This window comes from Eriocheir sinensis, chromosome 45, assembly GCF_024679095.1.
Source record: "Eriocheir sinensis breed Jianghai 21 chromosome 45, ASM2467909v1, whole genome shotgun sequence".
Lineage (NCBI taxonomy): Eukaryota > Metazoa > Arthropoda > Malacostraca > Decapoda > Varunidae > Eriocheir > Eriocheir sinensis.
In genome coordinates, this window is record NC_066553.1 from 1,825,875 (window position 1) to 1,851,868 (window position 25,994).

At 43.5% G+C, this 25,994-nt stretch overlaps 2 protein-coding genes across 7 annotated transcripts in view; one reads left to right on the top strand and one right to left on the bottom strand.

Annotated features, from left to right (window-relative positions):
• LOC126980842 (putative neutral ceramidase C) overlaps positions 1-25,994 on the bottom strand; it is an 88,980-nt gene that overhangs the window by 52,227 nt on the left and 10,759 nt on the right. Inside the window, exons 1-3 of one of the 4 annotated variants that reach the window (XM_050831138.1) lie at positions 24,539-24,699; positions 19,542-19,713; positions 10,540-10,683 (exon numbers count right to left, since the gene is read on the bottom strand). In XM_050831138.1, coding sequence (XP_050687095.1) covers positions 10,540-10,683; positions 19,542-19,712 — 315 coding nt within the window. In that variant the 5' untranslated portion in view covers position 19,713; positions 24,539-24,699. Of the gene's footprint in view, positions 1-10,539; positions 10,684-19,541; positions 19,714-21,954; positions 22,074-22,188; positions 22,284-24,538; positions 24,700-25,994 lie in introns of those variants that run through there. The other 3 variants (XM_050831137.1, XM_050831135.1, XM_050831136.1) reach the window with 3 other exon arrangements.
• Positions 1-25,994, top strand: part of LOC126980843 (prolyl 4-hydroxylase subunit alpha-1-like) — a 95,300-nt gene that overhangs the window by 39,538 nt on the left and 29,768 nt on the right. For all 3 annotated transcript variants that reach the window (XM_050831140.1, XM_050831139.1, XM_050831142.1), the window contains exon 2: positions 554-648. The gene's annotated coding sequence lies outside the window, so the exon portion shown is untranslated. The remainder of the gene's footprint in view (positions 1-553; positions 649-25,994) is intronic.

Genomic DNA, 25,994 nt, shown 5'->3' on the forward strand with positions numbered 1-25,994 from the left:
GAGTCAATAGTGCTTTCAAATTACTACTGCTTCAAATACTCTCACTTTTCACTCATTCTTACGGTACGGAGTCAATAGTGCTTTCAAATTACTACTGCTTCAAATACTCTCACTTTTCACTCATTCTTACGGTACGGAGTCAATAGTGCTTTCAAATTACTACTGCTTCAAATACTCACACTTTTCACTCATTCTTATCGCACGGAGTCAATAGTGCTTTCAAATTACTACTGCTTCAAATACTCTCACTTTTCACTCATTCTTATCGCACGGAGTCAATAGTGCTTTCAAATTACTACTGCTTCAAATACTCTCACTTTTCACTCATTCTTACGGTACGGAGTTCATAGTGCTTTCAAATTACTACTGCTTCAAATACTCTCACTTTTTCCTCATTCTTACGGTACGGAGTCAATAGTGCTTTCAAATTACTACTGCTTCAAATACTCTCACTTTTTCCTCATTCTTACGGTACGGAGTCAATAGTGCTTTCAAAATACCACTGCTTCTCCCAGTAGTCAAGTTAATGGTGTTTCTTTTATTATTGTTACAGAGATCATCACAGCAGCTCGGCCTGAATTACCATCCTTCATCACAATCATCACTGCCATCCCTACACCGTTGTTCTTCTTCTGTGGCTAACTCAAGGTAAGCTAAGTTGTTTTATGTTATGTTATGTTTTGTTTTGTTGCGGTAAGAGAGGAAGAGATTGACCACCAAAGGCTATATTAGAAGAAAAGATGGCAAAAACAGGTTCCCGCAGCATCTAATTTGTATTCCTGTTAAAAAAATAATGGGGACGAATTTAGTGAAGAAGGTTGAAAGAGGAAACGAAATCACATCAGAGGGAGTAGAGGAGGAAGGACGGCTGACCAGAGGCTATTGTGGAAGAGAAGAAAGGAATGAAAAACAAATGATTCCTGGCATGATTTGTACTTCTATATATAGGGAAAAAAAAGGAGGGAAAAAGGAGAAAAGATACAAGAAAATAGGAAGCGTAAAAAAGTGAAAATATCGAAGAAAATAAAGGAAAAAATATCGGAAAAGGAAGAAAAGGAAAGCATAGGTTGGGGAAAAGGGAAGAAAGGAAACAAAGGAAAAAAAGCAAGAAAACAAGAAAATATGAGCGTAAAAAAGTGAAAAAATCCAAGAAAATAAAGGAAAAAATATCGAAAAAAGAAGAAAAGGAAAGCATGGGTTGGGGAAAAGGAAAAAACAGGAAAACGGGAAAACAAGGAAAAAAAGCAAGAAAACAAGAAAATATGAGCGTAAAAAAGTGAAAAAATCCAAGAAAATAAAGGAAAAAAATATCAAAAAAGGAAAACGAGGAAAACATGGGTTGGGGAAAAGGAAAACAGGAAAACAAAGGAAAAAAAAGCAAGAAAACAAGAAAATATGAGCGTAAAAAAGTGAAAAAATCCAAGAAAATAAAGGAAAAAATATCGGAAAAGGAAGAAAAGGAAAGCATTGGTTAGGAAAAAGGAAAAAAAAGGAAATGAAATAAAAAAGAAGTTAAGTTTTTCAAGTTAATGAACAGATCCGTTCTGATACGCTCCTCCTTTCTCTTGTTCTTGCTTAATTAAATTTCCTCGAAGGGGGGGAGGGGGGAGGGGGGAGGAAAGCAGAGGGGAGAAGGGGGTAGGGTTCGCATGAGGGGGGTGGGGAGTAGGTGAGTGGAAGTGGAGGGGTGGACACTGCTGCCACAACCACCTCCTCCTCCTCCACCACCATCACCACAGAGGAGGAGGAGGAGGAGGAGGAAGATCTGTCAATGATAAAAAGCGAGGAGGATATTGGAAAGGAAGAGGAGGTTGAAAGGGAGGAGGAGGAGGAGGAGGAGGAGGAGGACAATGAAAAGGAAGGAGAAAAAGGACAAAAACAAGAGGAAGAAGAACAAGAAGAAGAGGAGGAGGAGGAGGAGGAGGAGGAGGCAGTGGAGGAGATATGAGAACGAGAATTATGGGGGAAGAGGAAGAGCAGGAGCCAGAACCATATTAGGAGGAGGAAGATGGTTGCCAGGGAGGAAGGAAGGAGGAAGAGGAGGAGGAGGAGGAGGATACTGAGCTTTATAAGGAAGAGGAGGATGCGTGTTGGAGAAGAAGAAAAGACGAAGAGAGGAGGAGGAAGAGGAAGAGATGGGAGGAGGAGGAAGAAGAGGAAGAGATAGGAGGAACTTGAAGCGGATGATAATGATGATGATTAAGAGGAGGAGGAGGAAGAGGAGGAGGAGGAGGAGGAGGAGGAGGAGGAGGAGGAGAAGATAAGGGAGCATCCTGTCGAAGTTGATAAGTTGCTCAATTCTTCTTCTTCTTCTTCTTCTTTTTCTTCTTCTTCTCATTATTATTATTATTATTATTATTATTATTATTATTATTATTATTACTATTACTATTATTATTATTATTATTACTATTACTATTATTATTATTATTATTATTATTATTATTATTATTATCATTATCATTATTATTATTATTATTGATGTTAGATACCTGTGTTTTTATAATATATTTAGTACCTGACAAAAAAAAAATGTCTTTCGCATAATAATAAATAAAAATGTTTGGTTGATTAAAATATTTACCTAAGATCAGAGCGATTGTATTGGTCTCTTTCTATTCATTAACTCGTCTATGTTACCTACTTCAATTGCTCGTCTTCACAAACCTCTAACTATATAAACACAAAATCTAGACACTAATATATTTTTTGTTTATTTCTGTATTGTTTTTTTAATCACTTTTTCTGTATCATTCACTAAATCATTTTCGCCTGTGAGTGTATTTAAAAACGGCATAACATTTCTCTTTTTTAATTTCTTTCTTTCTTTTTCTTTTTTCCCTAACTCTCATTTTTACGCATTTATTTTTATCGTTAAGGAATATTTTCTCTCACACACGAACGCAATACGAACTTTTTTTTGTACTTAATTTTTTTACTCATTTCATCATTAAGTATAAATTATTTTGTAACACACCTGAACGAACTTTATTTTCTTCTTTTTTTTTATTTATATTTTTTACTTATTTTCTGCTCGGAGTGAATGAACGCTGTGGTGGAGAGATGTTGTTGTTGTTGTTGTTGGTGGTGATGGTGATGGTGGTGGTGTGGTGGTGGTGGTGGTGGTGGTTCAGGGGCGTACAGATGTGTTCCGCCGGCTTTCCCTTCCCATGTGACTGCCACGGTCGCTAAGCAGTCAGGCAAGCATTCAGCCATCCAGTCCATCATTCAGTCAGTAGGTCAGTTATTAAGCAAGTCAGTAATTCATGAACGCAATCTCTCAATCAGTTCCTCAGCCAGTCAGTCAGTCGAACAATCAGTAAGTTGGTCTGTCAGTCAGTCTTATCCATACACTCAAGTAACTCCTTAATCTGTCAGTCACACCCAGTCAGTCAGTCAATCAGTGAGTCAGTTAGTCCGTTAAACTCTGTCAGCGAGTCAGTCAGTTCATCTAGAAAGTTGGTCGGTTAGTCAGGCAGTCAGTCGAGAAAGTTGGTCGGTCAGTCAGTTAATCACTTCGTATATTTCTCAGTCAGTTAATCAGTCAAGCATTCAGTTTAGCTCCTCATGAAGCATATTAGTTATGAAAATTATGTACTTTTCTATCTTTTTCTTTCTTTCTTTCTTTCTTTCGTAATCTATCGTCTTGTGTCTTGGGAGTGTGCTTGTGTTGGTAACCAAGCGAAGATAAAGTTCCTGCTCTCGTTTAGCTAATCTTTACTTTTTACTATTGTGGGAGCGGGGAGTAGCGAGCTTTTGTGGGAGCGGGGAGTAGCGAGCTTTTGTGGGAGCGGGGAGTAGCGAGCTTTTGTGGGAGCGGGGAGTAGCGAGCTTTTGTGGGAGCGGGGAGTAGCGAGCTTTTGTGGGAGCGGGGAGTAGCGGGCTTTTGTGGGAGCGGGGAGTAGCGAGCTTTTGTGGGAGCGGGGAGTAGCGGGCTTTTGTGGGACCGGGGAGTACCGGGCTTTTGTGGGACCGGGAGAAGGGGCTTTGTGGGAGCGGGGAGAAGTGAGCTTTTGTGGGAGTGGGGAGAAGGAGCTTTTGTGGGAGCGGGGAGTATCGTGCTTTTGTGGGAGCGGGGAGCAGCGAGCTTTTGTGGGAGCGGGGGAGAAGGAGCTTTTGTGGGAGCGGGGAGTAGCGGGCTTTTGTGGGAGCGGGGAGTAGCGAGCTTTTGTGGGAGCGGGGAGTAGCGAGCTTTTGTGGGAGCGGGGAGTAGCGGGCTTTCTTTTTTTCTACCCATATTGTTGCCCTTGAACCGTATATACTTTGATGTTAAAAAGAAAAAAAAGTTGCGTTATAGAGTTTGCCTCCTCCTCCTCCTTCGCCTCCTCCTCCTCCTCCTCCTCCTCCTCCTTATCTTCTTCCTGTTTTGTTCCCCCATCACACCTCCTCCTCCTCCTCCTCCTCCTCTTCCTCCTCCTCTTCTTCCTCTTCCTTGTTTTCTTCCTTTTAATGTTTGGTGTTAATGTTATCTTCTTCCTCCTCCTCCTCCTCCTCCTCCTCTTCTTTCCTGTTCTCCTCCCTCTAAATTCCAGTATGTTGTCTTCTCCCTGTCTTCCTCTTAATTCTTTTCTTCCTCCTCCTCCTCCTCCTCCTTCTCCTCCTCTTCCTTATCATCTGCCTCCTCCTCCTCCTCCTTGTTTCCCAGACTTATAAAAACATCTCCGTTATTATTCCTGCTTTCTCCATCGTTATCCTCCTCCTCCTCCTCCTCCTCCTTCTTCTAATCCTCCATCTCCTCCTTCGCCTCTATATCTCCTATTTTTTTAAAGTTTCTCCGTCATCATATTCCTGCTTTCTCCTCCTCCTCCTCCTCCTCCTCCTCCTCCTCCTCCTCCTCCTCCTCCTCTTCCTGTTTGTTATTTTTTTTGTCATATCATCACACTCCGCCTTTTCACTATTTTTCTCTTTTCTCTTTCATACTTTCTATACTTGCTTTCCTCCTCCTCCTCCTACTCTTTCTCTTCCACACACACACACACACACACACACACACACACACACACACACACACACTTATCCATAATCACGGCGGCCATTCACCTTTTTTTTTTTTCTTTTGTCAGTCTGTTGTTATTTACCTGGACAAGAAAATGATGACCAGGTGACCAGTCTCGTTACGGTCATAACTACGGGAGGAGGAGGAGGAGGAGGAGGAGGAGGGATGGCAATGAAGAAAGGTATATTTAGGTCAGAATGGAAAGAACGGAGGTAGTAGTAGTAGTAGTAGTAGTAGTAGTAGTAGTAGTAATAGTAGTAGTAGTATAGAGATCCTTTCATTATCTCCCTTATCTTCTTCTCCCTTTCTCCTCCCCTTCTTCATCTTCTCCACTTCCCTCTTCGTTCCCCTCCTTTTTTCCCCCTTCTCCTTTCTCCTCCTGTTCTTCCCACCTTATTTTCCTCATATTTTCCTCATGTTCTTCCTCTTTCCTCTTCCCTCTTATCTTCCTCTCTTCTTTCCACTCCTATTCTTCCATTTTCCCTTCCCCTTCTTCTCTTTCTTCATATTTTCCTCTCATCCATTCCCCTCTTCTCTCCTTTCTTCTCTCTTTCCCTTTTCTCGTTTCCCCTCAACCATTATTTTCCCTCATATCTTAATTTCCTTCTTTTACATTCTCCCCTCTTCTCTCCTCCCCTTCCTCTCCCTTCTTCTCTTCTCCCTCTCCCCTCTTCCGTCACCTGCTGTAATTACGTGTCAACCTGCGCTTACCTGTACCTTCCCCCCACCTAACGAGCGCTGTAATTAATAGGAAAGGCAGGTAACGTCTCTCTCTCTCTCTCTCTCTCAAGGTGGTAATTGTTTTCATAATGTCCAGGTAAGAAGGAGGTGGAAGATGATTAGTGGGAACGTAAGGGAAATGTGTTGGAGGAGAAATAATTAAAAAAAAAAAGATTAAAGGAGAGACTGAAGTAAAAAGGGAACGGGGGAAAATGGAGAAAATATAAAGAAAACGGGAGAGAGAGAAGAAAAGAAAAAAAACGGGAAAGGGGACACTGAAGAAAAAAGGAAAGGGGGGGAAACTGAAGAAAAAAAGCAAGATAGCGTTACTATTAAACACCCGCCTGCACCATTAATAGCCGGAGCCGACCAACAGGCCCTGCAAGAATATGAGAGAAGAGAAGAGATGAGAAAGATAACACACATAAAAAGTCGCTTTCACATTAACAAAAACAACAAGAACAGTTCACATGACACAAGGAGGAGGAGGAGGAGGAGGCCAATAGACTAATGGAGAACAGATGGGTTGCATGATTCGTAAAAATGAGGCCGTGGCGTTCTCTAAACCTGTTTGCCTGTCTGTATGTCTGTATGTACGTGTGTAGTTAGGTAGGTGGGTAGGAAGAAAGGAAGGAAGGGAGGGAGGGATTTAAGGAGGGCAGGAAGGAAGGTAGGTAGGAAGGAAGGAAGGAAGGGAGGAAGGGAGGGATTTAAGGAGGGCAGGGAGGAAGGTAGGGAATGGAGAGAGAAAAAAAAGGAAGGAAGAAACAAAGAAAGGACGAATGCAAGAAAGGAAGAAAGAGAAAGTAAAGTAGAAGAAAGTAGGAAAAAGTAGAAGAAAGTAGGAAAAAGTAGGAGCAAGTAGAAAAAGTAGAAGAAAATAAAAGAAAAAAGAATAAAAGTAGAAGAAAGAAAGTAGAGGAAAGTAGAAAAATAGTAAAAAAAATAGAAAAAAGTAGAAAAAAAGTAGAATAAAAGTAGAAAAAAAAGGAAGGAAGAAACAAAGAAAGGACGGATGAAAGAAAGGCCCGCGGTGTCGTAGCCAGGCACACTTGACCATCTCCACGGAGGCCAATAATAAAAAATAATAAAAAAATAATAATAATGGAAGCAGAAGTGAGCGAGGGAGAGAATAAAGGATAGGAATGGGAGGGAAGCAGAACACGGAAGATGGGGAAGGAAGGAAGGAACAGAGAAAGAAAAGAAAGGAAGAAAAAAAGGAGGAAGGGAAGTAATCAAAGTCACGAGGAGGAGGAGGAGGAGGAGGAGGATGCACTCGATGGACTGTTTAATCGGATGGAGGAGGAGGAGGAGGAGGAGGAGGCGGTGATGATGTCAGCGGTCCTTTACTGTTCGGAGGAGGAGGACTTTAAGGTGAATGACTGGAATGTGTGTGTGTGTGTGTGTGTGTGTGTGTGTGTGTGTGTGTGTGTGTGTGTGTGTGTGTGTGTGGTACAGCAAAGAAAGTAAATCCACTCAAGGGCAAAGAAAGGGGAAGGAAAGGAAGGGAAGGGAAGGAAGATGAGAGAAGAAAGGGTTAGCAAGGGGAAAGAAAGGGATAGGGGAAAGGAAAGGAAGAGAAGGGAAGGGAAGGAAGATGAGAGAAAGGAAAGGAAGGAAAGGGAAGGAAGATGAGAGAAGAAAGGGTTAGCAGGAGAGGGAAAAGAAAGGGATAGGGGAAAGGAAAGGAAGAGAAGGGAAGGGAAGGAAGATGAGAGAAGAAAGGGTTAGCAGGAGAGGGAAAAGAAAGGGATAGGGGAAAGGAAAGGAAGAGAAGGGAAGGGAAGGAAGATGAGAGAAAGGAAAGGAAGGGAAGGGAAGGAAGGTGAGAGAAGAAAGGGTTAGCAGGAGAGGGAAAAGAAAGGGATAGGGGAAAGGAAAGGAAGAGAAGGGAAGGGAAGGAAGATGAGAGAAAGGAAAGGAAGGGAAGGGAAGGAAGATGAGAGAAGAAAGGGATAGGGGAAAGGAAAGGAAGAGAAGGGAAGGGAAGGAAGATGAGAGAAAGGAAAGGAAGGGAAGGGAAGGAAGGTGAGAGAAGAAAGGGTTAGCAAGGGAAGATAAAGGAAGGGAAGGGAAGGAAGGTGAGAGAAGACAGGGTTAGCAAGGGAAGATAAAGGAAGGGAAGGGAAAGGAAGATACGGTTTTAGGAGGTGATGATGATTAGGTTAGATACAGATGAAGCTATGAATGAACGCATATTGTGAATGAATGAATTAAAAACCAAGCAAATAAAATAAGAGAAAACAGAGAAAGGAAAGAGAAAGGAAGACAGTAAGGGAAAAAGGGTAAACGTATAGAATGGAAAGCATTAGAAAGTAGAAGGAAAAAAATAATGAAAAGCTGGAATGTCGGGAAATGGAAAGTTAAAAGGGAAGTGAATGAATAAGCAAAATAAAGTAGAACGGAAAAGATGGAAAAAGGAAAGCAGAAGAAATGGGAAGGCGGAAGAGAGAGAGAGAGAGAGAGAGAGAGAGAGAGAGAGTAGAGAGTAGAGCAGAAATTATGAGAAAGGAGAACAGGAAGAAAGAAAGAAAAGAAAATGAAAATACGGAGAGAGAGAGAGAGAGAGAGAGAGAGAGAGAGAGAGAGAGAGAGAGAGAGAGAGAGAGAGAGAGAGAGAGAGAGAGAGAGAGATACAACTAGATCACTTACATATTTCAAAATTATTTCTTACTCAAATGTTCTGGGAAGAGAGAGAGAGAGAGAGAGAGAGAGAGAGAGAGAGAGAGAGAGAGAGAGAGAGAGAGAGAGAGAGAGAGAGAGACTAATAAAACAGGTTGAGAGGAAGAAAAGAAAAATAATAAACTGTCGCAAATAAGTTTCAATAATAATAATAATAATAATAATAATAATAATTTGAACTTTATTGGAAGAGATGAATGACAAGTGAGATTTAAGTCCTTCCTTCTTTTATATTAGTGTCCCCCTCCTCCTCCTCCTCCTCCTCCTCCTCCTCCTCCTCCTCTTCCTCCTCCTCCTCTTCCTCTGTGACGGGAAATAGCCTATCTGATCATGCCACTGTGGTTTCATTGCCTAACCTCGCCTGGCTCACTGGATAGATAGATAGATAGAGAGATAGAGCAGAGAGATAGATGTTGATAGGTAGAGAGAGAGAGAGAGAGAGAGAGAGAGAGAGAGAGAGAGAGAGGATGAGGCTCATTGACTGACTGACTGATTGACTAACTGACTGATTGACTGACTAACTGACTGACTGATTGACTGATTGACTGATTAACTGATTGACTGATTAACTGACTGCTGTAATTAAATGAGGAAAACGATGACAAAGAAAACATGTACGAAAGAAACTATCAATAATGTGACCTTTTTAATAACAAGTGACCTTAAACTGCAAACTTAACCAACATTATGTATTTAAGTGATGATGATGATAGTAGAAGTAGCAGTAGTAGTAGTAGTAGTAGTAGTAGTAGTAGTAGTAGTAGTAGGGATGGGTAGCCTATTTGGTTAAGACACTTCTCCGTCCACAACTGACCTCTTCTGGCCCCTCAGTTTATTTTTATAGGAGCAGTGTTTAGCGGGCTTTGTTATAACATTTCTTTTGCTCTTATACTTCTTCCTCCGCTATAAAAAGAATAAGAATGTTAAATAAGATAGTTACTCAGCCTCCGAGCGAGCAGAAGCGTCGTTAGTCAAGCAGAAAAAGGGTTCATTAACCAGCGTTGCAAGATTATCGGGTGGGCCAGCACGCACGCCGCCAGGGCAGTGATGGGTGTGATCAGGGCTGAGGGGTGGCCAGTCAGGGGCCCGCAGCGCCTGACAGCCGCTCCTCGCTGCCGGGGTGCGCGGCGGGACCAGTAAACGCCCCCTGACGTGATTGGCTACCCCCGCCGCCCCCGGGACGCTAAGGAGGTGGAAATGTGGCCTCTACGCACGACACACACACACACACACACACACACACTGCTCGGCGGCGTGCTCGTGGACGTGCCTGGGTGAGTGTGGCGGCGTGCGTGTATTGATTGGCGGCGTGCGGTGCCGGAGTTTACCTGTGCTTGTCATTCGCCTTGGTCTGGTCACGCTCTCAACTCGCGGCCTCCAGCCAGCACCCTCCCAGAACGAGCTTGTGGCTCAGGCGACGGGTCTTTGGGGACGTGTGTGTGTGTGTGTGTGTGTGTGTGTGTGTGTGGGTGTGTGTGTGTGTTGGGGGGGGTACGTGACCTGGCTCAGCCGGAGGCTGTCCGGCATTTCTTTCATTTTGATCACAGCTAGTGCTCTCGCAAGCACACACACACACACACACACACACACACACACACACACACACGCACACGCACACACACACACACTGTGTGCTGGTGGACCTTGGAGAAATTTCCTTTTCTTGCGTCACAATTTGAATAAAATATTGGAAATCGAGTTCCACTTTTGCCGGGAAAGCGGCGGCGGCGGGTGTGCCGTCCCGCGCTGCGTCGCGCCCTCCACGCTGAGGTATGACTGGCGCGACCCCTGGCAGCGTCGACCTTGGCCGAGGCCTCGCCTACAGAGACTTGAAAACGTTTATTATGACATGCATAGGAAAAAAATGATGAATAGAAATATGTACCTATATATAAATAATGTTAAATAATGTCAGTTGCCGTGCCCGTGCCAGCGTGAGTGGTCGCTGTGTTCGTGTTTATGAGGCTGGCCGTGGAGCGCCGCGCCCGGCGGGAGCAGTAACCAGGTCAGTGGGCTGCGATGGACGGCCGGCGGCCACGCGGCAGCGACTCTCACCGCGGCTACCTGAAATCCGCGGCCCTCCGCCCCCTCTCCCCCTTCACGGCTCCCCCTGGCAGCCTTGCCCCCCGCCGGCCACTCACCTTCATCTTGAGCAGCGTGCCCATCATGCCGCAGTCCACGCTGGCGAACACCACGCGCCGCTGCGTGTCGTCCAGGATGAAGGCGCGGGAGAACAGCCGCAAGTGGATGCCGCCGTTGATCTGGGCGGGGTTGGCGTAGCCCATCTGTGGAGGGAAGGCGAAGTGAATTAGAGCTCGTCCCTACAGCACTCCCCGACACAACGAGATAAAGACACACACCGAAAATACAGACAGTGATTGAATTAGCCTACAAGGATTGTCTGGGCGGCAAAAAGCAGACCGCCGAATCTCTTATATAAAACCTTCAGCGTCTTATTTTGATACTTAATATTCTTCCACTGACTATTTTATTATGACGTGTTACAGACGACTGAATCCCTCGTGACCTCCAATGATTTATCCTGACAGTTGATTGTCCCTGGTGATTGCCATTGACAAGGGAATCGGAACCTGAGAACACGGATGTCATTAAACCCGCAAGTCACTATAATCGTTGTCATAAGAGTCACGGTCGAGCAAACAAGAATGTGATTGGAGAGACGAACAATCGGTGAATAAGGATGCGGTTGAGAAGACGAACACAAAAAAATCAGGTGGTATGTGAATTCCTTGGCTACGATCATTCTTCTCTGCGTGATATCAGTTTATTTATTTTTTTACAACAAAGGAGACAGCTCAAGGGCACAAAAAAAAGGAAACAATAATAAAAAAAACGCTACTCCCTGCTCCTAAAAAAAAACAAAATCAAGATGTGGCCGAAAGAGAGGTCAATTTCGGGAGGAGAGGTGTCCTGGTACCCTCCTCTTGAAAGAGTTCAAGTCGTAGGCAGCAGGAAATACAGATGAAGGAAGATTGTTCCAGAGTTTATGGTCTGGTGAATCCGAATAACATTTACAATACACTTTATATTAGCCAAACGCATCAATTACTCTAGTTTGTCATATCACATATCATCAAATACTACAGTACTCTAGTGATGTTAATAAGGTTTTGGTTTTAAGAGAGCCGGCCAGGACGCGTAGCAATGGATTTATAAGATTAGTCAAGTTCTCGCATTCATGGAGCAGAAGCCTTGTCAAACTATCACGAGGCTCATAAAACTACCCATGGCAATACTAACACAACAACCCATACCACATCCTTACCAAATGTCGGTGTAGCCCCCCCTGAAATGTTTGAGAATATGGCACTAAAATCTAAACAATGCAATCGACATACATTCCCGGATCGCCAATACCCTTCCATCGCTGTTAATAGACGTTGAAAGTCATTACCACCAATCGGAAACGTATGTGTATTGTTGTTTTGGTGGTGGGCAAAAGCGAGAGGCGGAACGAAAGCAAAATAACGCAATCAACACACATTCCATATACGCAAATACCCTCCCATCGTTGTTTATAGAGGGTGAAATTCATTACCACCAATCGGAAACGTATGTTCATTGTTGTTTTGGTGGTGGGCAAAAGCGAGAGGCGGAACGAAAGCAAAATAACGCAATCAACACACATTCCCGCATCGCAAATACCCCCCCATCGTTGTTAATAGACGTTGAAAGTCATTACCAGCAATCGGAAACGTATGTGCATTGTTGTTTTGGTGGTGGGCAAAAGCGAGAGGCGGAACGAAAGCAAAATAACGCAATCAACACACATTCCATATACACAAATACCCTCCCATCGTTGTTTATAGAGGGTGAAATTCATTACCACCAATCGGAAACGTGTGTATATTGTGTTTTTGGGGGGCCAGTGAAAGGTATAATATGCAGAGACCACCTCCCTACTTACCTACTTACCCGCCTACCTGTCCACTCAATCACTACTAATTGGGGTGCATCATCGTTACCTGTGTCCTCCCTTCCTGTATTCATGTGGCCAGTGATTACTATTGTGTGTGTGTGTGTGTTGGGCGGGGGTGTATAGAATGGGTGCATCGGGGAGGACTTGTATATAGAATGGGTGCATCGGGGAGGGCTTGTATTGAATGGGTGCATCGGGGAGGGCTTGTATATAGAATGGGTGCATCGGGGAGGGCTTGTATATTGAATGGGTGCATCAGGGAGGGCTTGTATATAGAATGGGTGCATCGGGGGCTTGTATGGAATGGGGGCGATGGAGGAAGGGGAGGAGAGAGAGAGAGAGAGAGAGAGAGAGAGAGAGAGAGAGAGAGAGAGAGAGAGAGAGAGAGAGAGAGAGAGAGAGAGAGAGAGATTGTGGTTTTAATGTATAATAGTTTGTCTGTCTGTCTGTCCGTCTATCAATTTTTCTGTTCTCTATTCACTACATGGTCTTTGCTGGTCAGTACGAGGATATTATGAACGCTTATTTGTCCACCATTGCTAACCCGTCACTCCTATTAACGCGAGAACCACACACTTCTCCTCCTCCTCCTCATCATCATCATCACCATCACCATCATCATCTTCATTTTCATCATTAACATTAACATTAACATCATCTGGGTCCCTTTGGTTACCTGTGCTGGGTTGGATCAATAGGGAATTCGGGTATAGATTATAGATTACGGATTATCCAGGTGTGATTTATTAACTTGTAGGTTCGTTTTATTTGGCTATTGTTTTATGTGTGTGCTTTTGTTGGTGTTTTTCGTTTTTTGTTCCCATCGCAGAGCAAGTTTATTGTTTTTATTTATTTATTTATTTGTAGATTTAGTGTATATATGAGTTTAATGAAGGAGGTATTTGTAGATTTAGTGTATATATGAGTTTAATGAATTTGTAGATTTATTGTATATATGAGTTTAATGAATGAGGTATTTGTAGATTTAGTGTATATATGAGTTTAATGAATGAGGTATTTGTAGATTTAGTGTATATATGAGTGTAATGAATGAGGTATTTGTAGAGTTAGTGTATATATGAGTTTAATGAATGAGGTATTTGTAGAGTTAGTGTATATATGAGTTTAATGAATGAGGTATTTGTAGATTTAGTGTATATATGAGTTTAATGAAGGATTTGTAGATTTAGTGTATATATGAGTTTAATGAATGAGGTATTTGTAGAGGTAGTGTATATATGAGTTTAATGAATGAGGTATTTGTAGAGTTAGTGTATATATGAGTTTAATGAATGAGGTATTTGTAGAGTTAGTGTATATATGAGTTTAATGAATGAGGTATTTGTAGAGTTAGTGTATATATGAGTTTAATGAAGGATTTGTAGATTTAGTGTATATATGAGTTTAATGAATGAGGTATTTGTAGATTTAGTGTATATATGAGTTTAATGAAGGATTTGTAGATTTAGTGTATATATGAGTTTAATGAATGAGGTATTTGTAGATTTAGTGTATATATGAGTTTAATGAATGAGGTATTTGTAGATTTAGTGTATATATGAGTTTAATGAAGGATTTGTAGATTTAGTGTATATATGAGTTTAATGTATGAGGTTAATAACACATGTATTGATTTCAGATTAGATTAGGTACGAAATGTAACGTTATGTTCATCTTGGTAGGTATTATTAATCCAACTTTTTATTTATTTTTCATTCCTTCGTAACACCTTATTTTTTATCATGAAGTTAGGCAGTACTCTATTTCACACCCGTATTGTTGGCATACTTATATATACCCTTTCGTTTAATAGTAGTCAAATCCCTTGTCTCTGTATCACCACTAAGGTAACCAAGAGCAGAGAAGAATGGTGTAATTCTTTAGTTAGTGATAAAAACGTCGGAGGTTTTAGCGTAGACTTAAATAGACTTTGATCGGCAACGCGAAGACAATCATTGAGGTCTTTATTTGGCTTTCCTCCTCTTTTCTGACAGTTCCATCTCCAGCATTATTCTCCTCTGTTCAATTAAAAGCAGCTCTCCTATTTATCTCAAGCTTGACTCCCTCACTCTGTCTCTGTCTGTCTCTGAACCTCCTAACTTGGGTTGTTCCTCTAATATACTCATTTCAACTTCCTCCTTTCCTCTTGATTCCCTGCTCTCTCCAGCGTACTACAATCTATCAATTACCTCTCCCATCCGTCTCAAGCTTGACTTTTTTTACCCTGTTTCTGAACCTCCTACCCTGGGCTGTCCCACTCATATACTCCTAATCCTGTCCATTCTCACTCCCACCGAATAGCTCAAGTTTTCCTTTCCAACAATTCTTTAGTCTGCGGTAAAAGCAACTCGTCTTCTCTGATGATGGTGTTGGAGGGGTGCCTCGTGCAATACTGTGCTTTTCTTATTTTCTTATGTCTTGTCTTCCTTGGGACCTCTTCATTTAATATAGACTACCCCTCCTCTTCTTTCCATCTGGATATCCTCTTTTCCTCTTGAATTCCAGCTCAGACTTCAGCATCCTCCTAATCTACAAATCACATGTCCCATCTGTCTCAATCTTAACTCCTTCACAGTTTCTGAACCTCCTAACTTGGGCTATCCCTCAAATATAACCTTCTGTTTCTCCTTCACATTAATCCTTTTTTTCTCTGTTTTCCAGCTCTGTCTTCAGCATTCTTCTCCTAATCTGTCACGCACCTCTCCAAACCATCTTAAGTTTGACCCCTTCACTTTGTCTCTCAACCCCCTAACCTTTGCTGTCCCTCTAAGATACTCATTTCTAACCCTGTGTCTAGCCTCGTCACGCCCAGCGGTAACCTTAGCATGGTCAACAATTCTTTTTAGTCTGCGGTAAAATCAGCGCGTCTTCTGTGGTGGTATTGCAGGGGTGACTCGTATAATATTAGTGCCTTATCTTGCTTGCCCTTGTCTTATGTGTGCTTCAAGACTTCGGTTAATTTTTAGTCTTAGTTATTTACGAGTGTCACAATGGAAGAGTCGCGTGCACTGTTGTCTATAGGCGTATGTCTTTTCTGTTCTTTCCCTATTTGCTATGTTTGTAGGTTGATTTAGTATATTTATTTAGGTTTTAATGAAAGAAGCTCGTATGTACAATTAATATTATTCTTCTTGTCTTATCCGGTCCTTTCTCAGACATGCATTGGTTGATTTAGCTTATTTTTTAAAGTTGTAATGATAAATTCGCATACTACAATTTCGTCCCCATTGGCATAAGATAGACGGATAGATAGGTAGATAGATATAAACTAATAGATAGATTATGATAGATAGATAAACAGATAGATAGGTTGATAGGGAGATAGATACATAGCCACAGATAGAGATAGATAGATAGGTAGACAAACAAACAGATACCACGTACAGTAATATCGTTTCCGAGGAAGATTTGGAACGGAATCGTGTACAGTGAAGGACACAGCTCAAGGGCAGAATAAAGAATTAAGAAATAAAAAAAAAGTCCACTGGCAGCAAAAAGGCAAATTAAAAGGGAACATCAGTAATCAACAGCCCCACGTGGAGGACCGTTGACTTAATACACACAAAAAAAAAAAAACAATAAAAATTACAACAAAGAAAGGTTTAGTACGTGATAACAGAGAGAGAGAGAGAGAGAGAGAGAGAGAGAGAGAGAGAGAGAGAGAGAGAGAGAGAGAGAGAGAGAGAGAGAGAGATTTTGTACGTGATAACAGACGCTAGGTAGGAGGTGAGAGAGAGAGAGAGAGAGAGAGAGAGAGAGAGAGAGAGAGAGAGAGAGAGAGAGAGAGAGATTATAACGCGAAGAGACGAATATGATGAGCAGCGAGTAGCGTTTTTTTTTATTTTTTTTATTATTATTATTATTATTATTATTATTATTATTATTATTATTATTATTATTATTATTATTACTTTTTTGTGTGTGCCCTTGAGCTGTCTCCTTTCTTGTAAAAAAAAAAAAATCATCTTCAGGAGCTGCCTCGTATGGGCCATCTCGCCTTCCGTGGTCTCCTTATGTCCTTAAAACTACGTGAGGGCGAGATTTGAATAGCACGGGGGAGAGGAAGTGAGAGAGGCTATGGTTGGTATTCTCAGAAGCTCCCGCCTCACATCACCTATTTCCAAAGGCCGAAAAAGAGATCATCCGGGTTCTAGAGTGTGCTTCTTTAGGTTCATGGTACAAAAGAAGGGTCAAGGGTTGGTATTGTCAAATGCTCCCACTCCTCACACCAACTATCTCCAAAGGCCAATAAGGAGGTTAATCGAGTGTTCTAGTGAGTGTTCTTTTAGGTTCACGGTACAGAAGAAGGCTCAGACTACCACCAGGGTCATAAAAGTACCCCTGGAAATGCCCTAAACTCCCACGAAAGACTAGTAAATTACGTGTTCTTGGGCGCAGAAATGTTTAAAAATATGGCCCAAACTACCACCAGGGTCATAAAACTACCCCTGGAAATGCCCCAAACTCCCACGAAAGACTAGTAAATTACGTGTTCTTGGGCGCAGAAATGTTTAAAAATATGGCCCAAACTACCACCAGGGTCATAAAACTACCCCTGGAAATGCCTACAGCTCCTACGAAAGCCTAGTCAAACGTGTGTGCCTTAGCGCCGAAATGTTTGATATGACCCTATCTTATCTCGAGGGGCGCCTGTCAGGTAAAGCAAAAAAGAGAGAGGAGGGCGGGGTTGAGTGGCGGGCGTCTCAAGAGGTGTTACCATAAGAGGTGGGCGGGGAGAGGTACTACACCCAAATCTCTCTACAATTTATATAGTACACGTGTTTTTGATTAAGGGAATGACGCAGGTAAATTATAAAAAAGAACTCAGGTAAACTAAAAAAAACAGAACTCGGGTAAATTAATAAAGACAAAGTGTGAACAATAGGAGAAAAAAAAGGCGAAATGAAGAGTTTTTGAAGTACCTACAATGAGGAGAGAAACAGGAGTGACAGTAGAGGAGGAGGAGGAGGAGAAGGAAGAAGAAAAGTGAAGAGAAGAAGAGGAGCAGAGGAGAAGAAAAGGCAGGAGATACACAAAGAAGAGGAAGGAGAAGAAAAGATTAAGACCAGGAGGAGGAGGAGGTACATAAAGAAGAGGGAAAAGAAGAGGAGTATTGGAAAGAATGGAAAGACCACCACCACCACCACCACCACCGCCGCCACACTTATTCAACAGGAAGTGCTTTAGATAACACCGCCAGTAGGCCTAGAGAGAAGGGGAGGAGGTGAAGCCAGTAACAGGAGCCTTATCTTGAACACACACACACACACACACACACACACACACACCGCCATCGTTACCTTCCTAAGACACCAAACAGGAGAGAGAGAGAGAGCAGAGAGAAGGAATGAAGAGGAATGACCGCTACTTATCCTTTCCTATCCTATTGATTAGAAAGGACAGACAAAACAAAAGACGAGCAAGACGAGAGGGCAACATAAGCCATCGTTACCTTCCTAAGACACCAAACAGGAGAGAGAGAGAGAGCAGAGAGAAGGAATGAAGAGGAATGACCGCTACTTATCCTTTCCTATCCTATTGACAAGAGAGACAAAAACAAAAGACGAGCGAGACGATAGGGAAGCATAAGGATACGGTACCTTCCTCGGACCCAGAAGGAAGGAGGGAAGGAGAGAGAAGCAGGGAAGCGAATGACAGAGAAAGTTACCTACCACCTTATTGACCTTATTGACAAGAAAGGAGACAAAACAAAAGACGAGCGAGACGATAGGGAAGCATAAGGATACGGTACCTTCCTCAGACCAAGCAGAAGGAAGGAAAGAGAGAGAAGCAGGAAGCGAATTACAGAGAAAGTTACCTACCACCGTATTGACCTTATTGACAAGAAAGGAGACAAAAACAAAAGACGAGCAAGGCGATAGGGAAGCATAAGGATACGGTACCTTCCTCAGACCCAGCAGAAGGAAGAAAGGAAGGAGGGAAGTGACAGAAATGAAGCCTTCCCTCATTGACGAGAAAGGAGAAAGAAAACGAAAGAGACCCAAGGCGACAGAGGAACATAATCACCGTTGCTTACTTGCTACTACATAAACACAAGACTTGGCAAGATAGGGAGCAAGACCGCACATGAAAACCGAAGCAGGACATCAGAGGAACATAAAAACGATCCCTACTTTCACAACACAGACAACAGGAGAGAGAAGGACACAGGGAAAGAGAAACAGCCCAACAGGGAATCATAAGTGACCTCCACTCTCCACGTAAACAAACTAGCCGAGAGAGAGACACGGGAAAAGCGAAAGAGGCCAGCAGAGAATCATAAACCACCTCCACTTTCCACGCGGACTTAAGAGCCGAGAGAGAAAGACAGGGGAAGAGAAACAGGTCAACAGAGGAACATAAACCACATCGCTAAGACCACAGAGACAGAATTGAAGAGAGAGAGACAGACAGAGAGAGAGGAGGAGGAGGAGGAGGAAGGGGACAAGCTACCCCCCCCTCACACACACACACACACACACACACACACACACACACACACACACACACACACACACACACACACACACATCTTAAATGTTTACCATATTGGGGAGAGAGAGAGAGAGAGAGAGAGAGAGAGAGAGAGAGAGAGAGAGAGAGAGAGAGAGAGAGAGAGAGAGAGAGAGAGAGAGAGAGAAAAGCTACCCTAACACACAAATCACAGCCCCTTACCATATTGACACTAGCAGAGAGAGAGAGAGAGAGAGAGAGAGAGAGAGAGAGAGAGACCGTCACTACTCTACCGGGGACAAAACTGAACATAGGGAGTCAGAAAAAAAAGAGGAAGAGGAGGAAACTAGAAATAAAGGAGAAAGGAAAGGAAGAGGAGGAAAATAGGAAGACAAGAGGAAAAGTAAAATGTTAAGAAAAGAGGGAGAGAAGGAAAATAGAAAGGAAACAGTTAAAATAAGAACAAAAAGGAGAGAGACAACCTTCCCTAACCCACCAATCACAACTCCTAACGTGAGCCCGGGTTCGATTCCCGGGCGGAGTGGAAAAATTTGGGCGGCTTTTCCGATACCCTACGCCCCTGTCCACCCAGCAGTGAATGGGTACCAGGTATTAATGGGGGGTTGTGTCCCGTCTCCTGGGGTCTGTTCCCTTCTCCTATTATTCCTTCCCCTCCTGTCTCTCTCCGGCATAATTTTTTATGACCACAGATGTTGCGCCGACTAAACGAAACTTTCCACAACCCCTTACCATATTGACACCAGCAGCGGGTCCCGTCACGTCGTAAATCCCAGCGCCAATGTTGTATAGCGTGGGGTCGGGGCGTGGGTCAGAAGGGAACCCAGCAACGCCCACGGCCATGCACGCCAACACCATCACCACCACCACCTCCTCCATCAACACTCTTTGCTGCAGCCTCATCCTGTGTGGGGGGGAAAGGGAAGAAAGGGTTACTTGTGGTAGTATTTGTAGTAGTGGTAGTAGTAGTAGTAATAGTATTTGTAGTAGTAGTAATAGTAGTAGTAGTAGGAGGAGGAGGAGGAAACCATGTAAGATTATGATACAGGAAAAATAAGTCGTAATTTTAATGTAATTTATCGAAGAAAAGAAAAATAGGAAGAAAAAGGGAGAGGATGAAAAATAGAAAGAAAAGAGGAAGGAGATAAAAATACAGAAGAGGAGGAAAATACGAAGAAAAGAGGAAGAGGAGGAAAATGAAGAAAAGGAGGAGGAAGAGGAAAATAGGAAAAAGGAAGGAGATAAAAGAAGAAATAAGAAAGAGGAAAATAAGGAAGAAGTAAAGTTTAAAGTTGCAAATCAATAACTTACTCCAGAAAACATTTGTATACTTATTAATACCTGCGTGTGTGTGTGTGTGTGTGTGTGTGTGTGAGAGAGAGAGAGAGAGAGAGAGAGAGAGAGAGAGAGAGAGAGAGAGAGAGAGAGAGAGAGTACATGGGATACACACCACCTGACCACCTACAGTACCATCTGGGACTACTTACACCTGACACATCACCACCACCACCACCACCAATAACAACATCACCACCACCACCACCACCAATAACATCACCATCAACACCTTCCCTACAATAGCACCCACAGTTAATACATTCTACTGCCACCATCATCACCATCACCACCACCGTCACCTCCATTTCTCATCACCACCATCTCCTACCACAATCACCACCATTACACTTCAACCATCACCACCACAAGTCTCCTCACCACCACCACCACCACGTCACCACCACCACCACCATCGAACTCTACCTACACAGAGATAAAGACAAGGAAAAAGTCACCTGTAATTTGTTTCTCTCTCTCTCTCTCTCTCTCTCTCTCTCTCTCTCTCTCTCTCTCTATCTATCTATCTATATTAAGGACAAACCCCCGAAGAATATGATTATTATTTTTCAAGGTTTAGTTGTTGTTGTTGTTGTTTTGTTCTTGCTTATTTACTTTTTTTTGTTTATCTTATCCTCGTTTATTTTCAAGGTCTAGAAGAAAATGGAACACGCATGACTTATTTTTTATTTATTTTTTATTTTTTAGCTTCCCCTCCGCTCCCCTTCCTCTCCCCCTCATCCGCTCCCTCCCTCTCTTCTTTTCCTCTCCTCGTTTCCTGTCCCCCCACTCCACTCCCCCACTTCTCCCCTCTCTCCTCCCCCATCTCCCCTCTTCCTGCTTCTCCCCTCCCTTTTCTTCCCAACCTTCCCCCCCCTTTGCCCCTTACCTCTCTCCTTCTCCCTCTCTCCCTTCCTCTTCCACCTCCCTTTCCCCCTTTCCCCAAATCCGTCCCCCATCCCCCCTGGTTTTACGTGTAACTTTCTTAAATTTAATTAATTGTAAGACATCACACAAGATTAACTATTGTTCTCGTTTTTTTTTTTTTTTTTTTTTTCCACTGATTAATCCCAACGAGAGAGAGAGAGAGAGAGAGAGAGAGAGAGAGAGAGAGAGAGAGAGAATACCGAAGCACTTTCATTTGGTCTGCAGCACGAAACGATTGTCGAGCAGGTTAGATTACTATGAAAAAAAATAGGCTTTGTTCTCTGCATTTCCATGTTTCCATTTCCATTCGTGCAGCATTCGGGTTCATATTCGTATCACATCGTCTAGCCATCGTTGGGGAAATCCGTGCACCACGACTGCTGGACTATGAGTCGGCAAGGAGCACGAAAAATAAGCGCTGCAGCCATCGGCGTGGCCGGCGACATTGTCAAAGATCGGGCAGAAGTGCTGCAGGGATCGTGCATCACTCGAAGTGATCGTCCAGTTATCGTGCAGCTTTCGTAATAGGTCAGATTAGCGATTGATGGAAAGGGCGCGGAACATGCCTTGTCAGGAGTCCTCCATTCGTCCAGTAATCGAGCAGCATTCGTTTAGCAATCGGGCAGTGTTCTTTACTGTCGTTTTGTTGCCGGGCACTAGTCGGGCAGGAGTTGTCATCTGGGAAAAAAAAACGTTGAATTCAAATCTCAAGATTGATCGTCGTCGATCGTTCGGATACCACGCAGCTGTCGGGCAGGCATCGTTGTGGTTGTGCAGCTTTCGTCCAGAATTCGGGCAATACTCGTGTAAGCGTCGTGCCAAAATAATCCACACCCCTGCGACGGGCCAAAGTGCACCAATTTCCGACGATACCAGAACGAACCTGTTTCCTGGCGCTTTCGTCCTGCGATCGCCTATGTGTGAATAGTGGTTACCGCCAGACACACTCGCTGGGCCGTGCACCACCGTCACCAGGCTTATCTTCATCCCTAATCGTCATGACTACCGCCAGACTCACATGGCCATATATCATCATCATCCCTGTCTTCTACACACACACACACACACACACACACACACACACACACACTATAACGAAATCATCACCACTACCCACCTCACTGTACTTTCAACACCACCGCCACCACCACCTACACACACACACACACTGACTATGGGAAGTGCACGAGTCAATGAATGAAGAGGTTAGTATAATCCCTCCTCCTCCTCCTCCTCCTCCTCCTGATAAGAGAACAATGGGGAGCCTCAGTGTTTGCTTAACGGTCTCTGAAGGCATGTGCGAGACTTACTTCATGGTAGACTATTTAATTCGTCGCCACTGAGGCATTTAGATCTTCATTCTCTTGAAAGGCGAAGGTTACGAGGAGACTTGAATTTTGTGAATGGAAAAAGTGAATAAAGGTTGTGAAGGAGCCAGGCAGGACACGTAGCGATGGTTTTAAGTTGGATAAATTCAGATTCAAGGAACAGGCTTGGCAGTCGTGTTGGTCAGTGCCATTACCATAGATACATTCAAGAAGAGGTTGGATAAATTCATGGATAGTGAGGTAAGGTGGGGTTAGGATTACAGGAGCTGGAGTTGTCAGTGCAAATACCATAGATACATTCAAGAAGAGATTGGATAAATTCATGGATAGTGAGTAGATACATTCAAGAAGAGATTGGATAAATTCATGGATAGTTAGGTAAGGTGGGGTTAGGATTACAGGAGCTGGTGTATAAATTCATGGATAGTGAGGTAAGGTGGGGTTAGGATTACAGGAGCTGGTGTTGTCAGTCCTAGTACCATAGATACATTCAAGAAGAGATTGGATAAATTCATGGATAGTTAGGTAAGGTGGGGTTAGGATTACAGGAGCTGGTGTTGTCAGTCCCCGTACCATAGATACATTCAAGAAGAGGCTGGATAAATTCATGGATAGTGAGGTAAGGTGGGGTTAGGATTACAGGAGCTGGAGTTGTCAGTGCAAATACCATAGATACATTCAAGAAGAGGTTGGATAAGTTCATGGATAGTGAGGTAAGGTGGGGTTAGGATTCCAGGACCTAGTGTTATCAGTGCCAGGACCATAGATACATTCAAGAAGAGGTTGGATAAATTCATGGATAGTGAGGTAAGATGGGTTAGGATTTCCTCAATACTGTACCCACTCCATCTTCTTCCCATCCTCCTCCTCCTCCTCCTCCTCCTCCTTATCTTCTTCCTCCTCTTTTCTCCTCTCCTCCTCCTTCTACTACATCTACTTATCATCATCATCATCATAATCATCATCTCCCTTTCCGTTACCCCTTCATTCTTCAACCCTTCCGCCCATCTCCTTATCCCTTCTCCCTTTCAATCTTCCCCTTCCTCCCTCTCTCTTCCCCTCCCCTTCTTCCTCTTCCTAACCCTCCATCCCATCACTCTCTCCCTCCCCCTTTCTTTCCCTCTCAGCAACCTTGCCTCAACCCTTTCACTCGTATAGTTATCCTTTTTATCTTCCCCCTCCTCCTCCTCCTCCCAGACTCCCTTCCCCATAGTCTTCCTCTGTCTTCCCCTTCCTCCCCATCTCCCCTCTGTCTTCCCCTTCCTCCCCATATCCCCCCTTTCTTCCCCTGTCAACCCTTTCACCCATCTCCTTATCCCTTCTTCCTTTAATCTTCTCCCTTCTCTTAACCTCTCAACCCCATAATCTTCCTCTCCCTTCCTCTCCCCTCCCCCCCTTGCCTTCCTAACCTTCCATCCCATCACCCCTAAACTTTCATATCCCATCCTCACCCCACGTGGAAAGGGATTGAAGTGCCTCCTCCTCCTCCTCCTCCTCCTCCTTTTTCTTCCCCGTATCTCCTCCTCCTTTTTCTTCCCCGTATCTCCTCCTCCTTTTTCTTCCCCGTATCTCCTCCTCCTTTTTCTTCCCCGTATCTCCTCCTCTTCCTCCTCCTCCTCCTTGTAACCACTACTACTACTACTACTACTACTACTACTACTACTACTACTACTACTACTACTATACTACTGCTTCTACCTGTAACCCATCCACTGTCCCTTTCCTTTCACTTTCTCTGCTGGTCATTTTGTTATCTTTTGTTGTCTGTGTGTGTGTCTGTCTGTCTGTTTGTCTTTTTGTCTGTCTTTCTTTCTTTCTTTCTTTCTTTCTTTTTCCACTTTTCTTCACGAGTATATTTAGTTAACACACACACACACACACACACACACACACACACACACACACACACACACACACACACACACACACACACACACACACACACACACACACACACACACACACACACACACACACACACACACACACACACACACACACACACACACACACACACACACACACACACACACACACACACACACACTTCCCCCCTCAATAAAAAAAATTACCTAAATTAAAAAATAATTAAAAAAAAATCTACCTTTGCAATATACCTTAATTAACCTCTAGACTCACCTGGTAGCGTCTGTCCAGGTGTACGGCCGCGCGAGGTATGGCCCCACAGAGAAGAACAGAAGAAGAGGAGGAGGAGGAGGAGGAGGAGGCCTTGAAGGGTGTGGGAAGGTGAACAGCCGGTTACCCGCTACCCCCGAAAATCTAACCCACAACGTCCTTGCCTATTACGTACTTGTGTTTTAATTTATTTATATTTTTTCTCCATCACTAGATACATAACGTCCCAAATTTACCTGTATACGTGTTGTTATGATTCCCTGCATTACCGAAAACGTGGTGACCTAACATTTCGGATATTTTCACTGGTAATGCAGTTTCTCTAATGACCTAAGTTTGTTGTATGGTTCCACCCTCGTGTGCTGTACTGCACTGTACTGTAGATCTTGCTGTGTTGTGTGCCGTGTGCTATTTCGTGTCGTGCTGCGTACTGCTTATTGTCAACCGAGTTAGCTGCCTGCAGAGGTGTGCTGTTTGCTGTGCGACCACGTGCTTCGCTGGACAAGATTAAGTGTTGCCCTTATTTTTACTACCTCTCTCTGCCTGTATCTACCCTCTCGCCGTAGCGCCCTGTAAAACATATATACACCTATACACAAAACACAGTGTTACACTCTTTCCGCCACATTCTTTATATATTTCCAGATTCCACTCCGCAGCCACTCCCTACGCAGGTGTTCAGAGTTACCTGACCTGACTTGACCAGAGTATTCCCCAGACACAGTAATCCTCCAAATTTTTCCTCACCTGCGTCTCTCCCTCTCGTCCCTCGCGTTTCGCTCCTCCTCTTCTCTCGCCTCCCCTCTCCATTGCCCCTCTCTCTCTCTCTCTCTCTCTCTCTCTCTCTCTCTCTCTCTCTCTCTCTCTCTCTCTCTCTCTCTCTCTCTCTCTCTCTCTCTCTCTCTCTCTCTCTCTCTCTCTCTCTCTCTCTCTCTCTCTCTCTCTCTCTCTCTCTCTCTCTCTCTCTCTCTCTCACACACTTATTCTCGCTTATTCACGCACGCGTCCCTCTGCCCTACGAAAAAGAAAAAGCAAAGCAAATATATAGATAAACACTACTCACTTGCTCTCTCCTCCTTACCAAGATGGCGCTAAAGAAATGTTCGACTTGCACAGGAAACTTCTCTGGTCATTTCTTCTCAGGACGATCTACCTTGCATTTCTTTTATACTTCTTTTTCCTGCAACAATTTACTACACTTGAAGGCTAAGATTGTTTCGCTGTCCTTCATTCCCATTACTTTCTCAGCCTTGCATTTCTTTCATACTTTCTTTCTTTTCCTGCAAAACTTTACGACCAGGCATCAGTAACAGGACACCTCTTCTCACGTAACTGACTTCTCCTTCGGCCACCTCCTCGGATTCTTAACAGGGGCAGCGAGTAGCCTGATTTTCATGTTCTTCGTTTTCTTCAACACATAACAACTCGTGGTGATGGAGCAACACTACACGAGAAAAAC